The sequence below is a fragment of the Cibotium barometz genome, chromosome 43, assembly GCF_041138505.1.
Source record: "Cibotium barometz isolate CiBa-2024 chromosome 43, ASM4113850v1, whole genome shotgun sequence".
Taxonomy (NCBI): Eukaryota; Viridiplantae; Streptophyta; class Polypodiopsida; order Cyatheales; family Cibotiaceae; genus Cibotium; species Cibotium barometz.
The window spans coordinates 3,533,771-3,540,285 of NC_141088.1; the positions used below are offsets into that span (position 1 = coordinate 3,533,771).

At 45.0% G+C, this 6,515-nt stretch overlaps 1 protein-coding gene across 1 annotated transcript; it reads left to right on the forward strand.

Annotated features, from left to right (window-relative positions):
* The first annotated feature begins 796 nt into the window (after positions 1–796).
* LOC147613429 (uncharacterized) lies at positions 797–2,942 on the forward strand. Its single transcript, XM_086781359.1, has one exon. It carries the CDS (start codon positions 1,543–1,545, stop codon positions 2,746–2,748), a length of 1,206 nt encoding a protein of 401 aa, XP_086637485.1. The 5' UTR covers positions 797–1,542; the 3' UTR covers positions 2,749–2,942.
* Positions 2,943–6,515: the final 3,573 nt, after the last annotated feature.

The window sequence follows — 6,515 nt, forward strand, 5'->3', positions numbered from 1 at the left end:
GTGTGCATAATGCACACACACACATGGATCCTTGATGTTGCTCATTTTTTATGCATAATTCATGGAATATTATGAAAATTTGCACACTTACAACTGGATTTTAAGCTTGTTAATCTTCACTTGCCTAGCTTAACCATGAGTGGGTTGCTTTCCTTCCCATGTTAACTTTGGAGGTCATTGCCATCATGTAAACATCGTTTATGACCAATTATCCTTTCTTCATAAACATGTTTAAATCAAATAGCTTGCACCACATTATAGACTTTTGGTATGCATGATATAAGTCTAGATGCAATTGACTACAGGTCTTGCTCATGTAGGGCATGTGTCCATACATACTCAGACTCAAAGTCATCTAAGCACATGTGCATTGGAATACAATTTGGACCATTCACATGCACATGCATGTCTGGATTCTTACAAGATAATACTGTAAATGTTCAAGATCATGGTATTCTAGCATGATAAAAAGTACTGATACTTTTGGTAATTCCTCTGCTAAGTACTTAAAGGTGAGGAGGACTAGCAGGCCTCATGATAAAATATGGGACAAGTATGTGCTTCCACATGGGAAAGGTAAGGGCACGAGGGAGCAATCACAGAGTACACACAAGTAAGAGATGTACAATTAGGTACATGGAAACATCGAGCGAAATGGAGTGACAAAACAGGTAAGGGGGGAGGTTGTGATTGTGCATGTGAGCTTGCGCGTGCGCGCGCGCGTGCGCGTTAGCGAGAATGTGAAGGAAGAGGTGGTGGGAATTTGAAAAGGTGAGTGAGAGAGAGAGAGAGAGAGAGAGAGAGAGGGACAGGGTGGGCATTGTTTGGGGTGGTGTAGAGCTGGTGACAGCCTGTCTCCAACCTTGGGCTGTCCTGGCCAATAACTGCCCTCTGCCCTCCAGAGTCCACATGCCCTCCATCGGCATTGACATGCCTCCTCTGCCAATGCAGGATTGTGTTCTTTGCTCTGCACGGCAACCTTAATTGCCTCTACTCACTAGCTAAATCGTAGTCTGCTCGAAAACCCTAATTTTGTTTTGCTCTGCACAGAACCCCGGCTTTGCCGAAGCTTTTGCTCTGCAGAAACCGTGAACCTAACCCTAGCCCCTATTCTAACACCGTGCCTGCTGTTTCCGCCCCGTCGCTGGCCATGGCGGTGTAGAAGCTACGAAGATGTAGAAGGCCTGTCTAGCAGACATCGCTCCTTGTCCGTGGTCAAGGTGTGAAAGGGAATCGGAGTTCTGCAGAACTGCTCAGAATCGAAGACAAAGGGCATGTTTGGGCGGAGGGCATGACGAGAGGGCCAGACCTTCAACACCCGGGCACTGTGATGGCTGTTTCTTCTCTTTCCAATTCGGGCAAGGTACAATAGCGTAGGGTTTACAGTTGTGATTCTGTCTAGAAATCTGCTGCGGGAAAGCTCAGAAAACGGCTGGCAAGAACTCTTACCCATTTGGGTAAATCAGGAACAAGGTGAGTGTAGCAGGGTTGTCCATGCTGGAATGCTAGGCTTGACTATGCTCGCAAACATCGAAGCGGGTGATGCCCCAGACCAGCTCTGCAACCGATATACTTGGTATAGGGACACTTGTGCTGGTGGTTCTGTGCTGCTGTGTGGGGGCATTCTGCCTTGCCTATGTGCTGTTCTTTCACTTCAGGGTTGGCAAGGAGCGGCAGCCTCTGTTACGTGACTTCGATTCGCCATGGGTTGTCCGGATGGTGCTCATCTGTTTTTTCATGCTATGGACCCTGGGAGAGCTTTTCCGGCTGCCGTGGCTAAGAGAAGGGGATAGGCTCCTGCACAGCCTGGGCCTTTCCTCTCAGGCCAATCTCTGCAGGTTTCATGTTGTATGGTCTGTTGGACTCATGGAGCCTGGACTCCTCCTCACTGTACTGTTTTTAGTCCAAGGATCCCTTCAAGTAGCTTCAAGGCACCTCAATGGCAGAGTGTTAATGCTCATGTTATTATCTTGCTTGCCAGTCTTCATCCTTCAACTTGCTCTAGCAGCCACAAGCCGCAGCAATGACCCCAAGGGGTTTGGAGGCAAGTTGCCCTCCTACTTCACCAGGTCTTATGAGGTCATCTTGGTTGATGCCAACACACAACTGGCTTTGTGTAACTACCCTCTTTTCAGCATCCTGGCCCTGGGTCTGTTCTCCATAATTTTTGTGTTCTATTTTACCCGCCTGGGATACAGAATGCTCTGTCATGTGATCAATAGAAAGCTACGATTGAGGGTCTACTGGTTGGTGCTGGCAGTGATACTTCTCCTTCCTTTGCATGTGACATTCCTTGGAGTGTCAGTACGGATGGATCCAAACAAGACTGCCCATGAGGTACTAATGTTTCTGGGGTTCCTAACTCTGCTACTTTGTGTAGCTGTTGCTATGGTTGTATTAGTTGTGCTGCCTGTTGCGGATGCCATAGCTGTTCACTGTTTTTTCCGAAACAGAGGTCAGAGTTGGCAATCTTTTAGTGCCAGCTCTGTTGAGCTGTTTGGAAGGCCTTTGTCTGCTGTTGTTAGTGATGATGAAGAGTCACCTCACAGCGTGGCAAGGCGTAGTCTCTTGGGTGTTTCTAGCATTGGAACAGATGCTGGCTCGTCGAGCAGGGATGGTTCTCTCACTTTTGATGTAATGCCCAAGGATCTTACCCTTGGGCCAGGGGGTTGGCTCATGGATGTCCCTGGACCTGTGACATCTCCACCCTCTCCTGCTTTGCCAGGGAAGCCCCCTACTTTCCTCTGATAATTTTCTTTGCTATGAGGACTATCACTGGGAAAATAGAAGGTATTTGTCTGTGAACTACAGTATTTTGTAATCTATGTTAACACACTTGTTGTGTCTAGTATACAAATAGTTCGCGCTTTTTCAAGCTATCCCTGCTGTGGGATCTCAAAATTCTTAGCAGAGACTCAAGAAATATATATTGTTCTTGTTAACATCTAGCCTGGTTGTCTCGTCGACTATTTGTGGGTATGTGTTGTTACTCTTTTCCTGCATTACACCTACTGCTCATGAAATGCTGTTTTACCCTTTCTGAACAGATTAGAGATCAACCAATCTCATAAGGATACTGTTGAATGTTTCCCAAGTGTCCACATATCTTGATAACATTTTGCGTGCTCGTCTACAACAATCCTAAGAATTGATGAGTCAATTGATCTGACACCACCCATCAGAGTGAGCATGCCAAGAAAGATTTCTTTTGGTTCTAATTGGCCATGTTACCCCTTCAGACTTGCATGCTTTGACAAAGATGTTGACACTTGTTGGGTTGAATGCATGTGTAAATTATGCTATATCAATCTCTTGTGCAATCAAATTTTCTCTAACAGAGCGATTATGAACCTGAGTGTATTTTCTTGGCGTGGAACACTAGGTTGTTTGCTAGCTGATTGCTGGATATATAATCACACATGGTTCATTCAAGAGAAGAATATTACGAAATGAGGTTAAATGTGTTCAAGCCCAGAGCTTATTTAAGCCTTATTGAAGCATGTGTCATTAGGTTTTGCCTTAGAGTCATAAATGCAACTTTTCAATGGCGGTGTGTTAGCTTGGAAGTCTTGTCCTCACTTCGTTGTCACACCGGAATGTTCCTTTGCCAATGGGTTGAAGGGAGAGCTCTTTATGCTTTGTTAGCGTGTAAGTCTTGTCCTCGCTTCGTTGTCACATTGGAATGTTCCTTTGCCAATGGGTTCAAGGGAGAGCTCTATCTTCATGGTGGCTGTCTCTTACAAAAGGTGGAGGGAGAAGAAGAAACTTACAATCAAACCTATCTAGTGTGCATCCATCAAGCAAGCAAAATTTAATGGCATGCAACTAAGTAAGAAGACATAAGAGGAGAGTTCACAAATAAACTATTGCAAGGGAATGAGCGTGTATTACTTATTGTATAAAAAAATGCCTTATATATAAATGACTAGTTTTCACAGTACATTGGCCAAACTTAAAATGGTTAGTTCTCTATTACTAGTCTCTAGCAACTATGTAAACTAAGTATGTGGACTTTTCCTATTTGATATTAAGCGTAGAGTAAAGTTGTTTTATATGTCGGAGTGTCATATTACAAAAGTTAAGTGTATGTTCGTACGGTAAGATGGTAAAACGTTTATTGATAGGTTGGGCGAGCGAAACCATGCTAACCAATGGAGTGGTTAACATATCTCTAGGTTGGGCGAGCGAAGCCATGCTAACCACCGGAGTGGTTAACATATCCTAACGGTGACTATATCTTGGAGTCATCTAAGTCGGTGTGGTGAAGTTGTTGGGATGGAAAGTGTGGATGGTCCAAGATACACTATAAAGATAGCAATGCTTGAGGTTAAGTAGTATAGTTCAGACGCAAGGCAAAGTGATAGGAAGCTTTCGGTAGCTTTGACGGCTGACAGCTTGTCGAGGTGGCATGGAAAGTGATAGGTGATGCAAATGTTCTTCATGCCAGGTCTCGTTGGTCATGGACGTGGTATGGACTCCTCATCATGAGGTGGTTAGTAGAAGCGGTCTATACCCTGTGATTGGTGGATTGAGCACCAAGATCACCATGTAATGATTTGCATGGGTAGATGATGGTAGTTCGGATCTTCATGGCACAACATGAGAGTATGGTCCGATGTCACCGCGTGATGCTAAGAGATGAGGTCTCTTCATGGCGAATACGTCAACTAGGGCAAGGTTGTGTTGGTGATGAATTGGAGACGCAGCAGAGAATGCATGCATGAAATCTTGTTGGAGGAACCTGCAAGGTCAAGGGTGCTCTAGGCAATGGGTTATCATGGGTCCGTTTTGCCAACACGAGAAGAGGTGGTAGCAGCAGCAACGGAAGCAGCATCAACAGATGACGAGGCTAGTAGCATGTGCATGTGTTTGTGTGTGATGTGAGATGCAAGAAGTTAATAAAATGTGATGCACGTAGCCCTCCATCCAGAGATATACATGGAGGGTTATAGCATTGACAAGACTAGTAGCATGTGCATGTGTTTGTGTGTGATGTGAGATGCAAGAAGTTAATAAAATGTGGAATATGCATGTGATGTGCATGGGTAATGGGTGGAAGGTGGGTCCATCTGTGTGCAGTTCTCTATCTTATGAAGACTTCTCCAACTCAAATACTTTTTTGACATTTACTTGGCATCCCTTTTCTAGGGGAGTCAAGTGTATGGCATTGGTTGAGGCATGACAACAGTCATTTGTGCATGGTCGACCCACAACTGCAATGGAGTTGTGCAGCCATTGTGGCTTGAAGAATTTGGCGTTATTGAAGCAATTAGAATAGAGGCGGTGTGGGTCAAGTGAGTGGTGTGGTCGAAGACAAGGTGACGGCGTGTTCCTACTAATTTAGGGAAGGTCCATGCGATGGGCCGTACTATGGACCATGCTTGCACCCACCATGGTCCCCCCATCCAGAAATGTATTTGGACGGCTGTCGATGATGAGGCTCAATGCAGGTTTGTGAAAGAAGAGTGTCCATGTGTTTATAACATGCAGAGTCTTTGTATATATTGTAGGTGGCATGCATGGACATTGGGCAAAGGTGAGCCACTGTGGCTTGAAGAATTTGGCGTTATTGAGCAATTAGAATAGAGGTGGTGTGGGTCAAGTGAGTGGTGTGGTCAAAGACGAGGCGACGAGGTGTTCCTACTAATTTAGGGAAGTTCCGTGCGATGGGCCGTACTATGAACCAAGCTTGCACCCACCATGGTCCCCCCATCCAAAAATGTATCTAGACGGCTGTCGTGATGAGGCTCAATGCAGGTTCATTAAAGAAGAGTATCCATGTGTTTATAACATGTAGAGTCTGTATATATTGTAGGTGGCATGTATATAACATGTAGAGTCTTTGTATATATTGTAGGTGGCATGTATATAACATGTAGTCTTTGTATATATTGTAGGTGGCATGTATGGGCATTGGGCAAAGGTTGGTCCATGTAGAAGCTTCTTCTGAAGAAAACTCCAACACTATGCTCTCTTCAACACTTATTTGGCTACTTTCTTTGACTCTTACAAATGGTTTGAGATAGGGATTTTGCTGTTAATGTGTAATGAGCTTGGCCGATAAGGCGAGTATAGATAAGGTTGGGTTGTCCATGAGAATAGAAGAATTTAGGACACCCAGGCAAGTACATGGGTAACCACGAAATATAGGTGGCTTGTTGGACATGGTCAAAATGGATTCAATTTCTTCTTGAGCCGCTTTTTGAAACCTTGGTGGTTTAGCCCACTCACTTGAAGCACGGCAATGTCACAATAGAAAGAAGGGAAGTGAAGCATGATAGCGCTTCCGGGCGGCTTGGGGTGGAATTTGGATTGTCGGATAATTCCGACCTTGGGCGTACATCGAAGCATACGGCAAGGCGTTGACCTTTCGGGTATCTCTTCCTTGATTGATTAGCACGGGTGTAGGCAAGTTTTGTGCCTTGGAGGGAGATAAAGAGCATGGTTGATTGAATCAACGCCTTGTGAAGATCTTCATTGGGGTGCATGGATCTAGATGGTTCCATGGACCGTGA

Bases quoted from the DNA above. Each gene is read 5' to 3' on its own strand.
- LOC147613429 (XM_086781359.1), top strand. From the start codon at position 1,543: ATGCCCCAGACCAGCTCTGCAACCGATATACTTGGTATAGGGACACTT.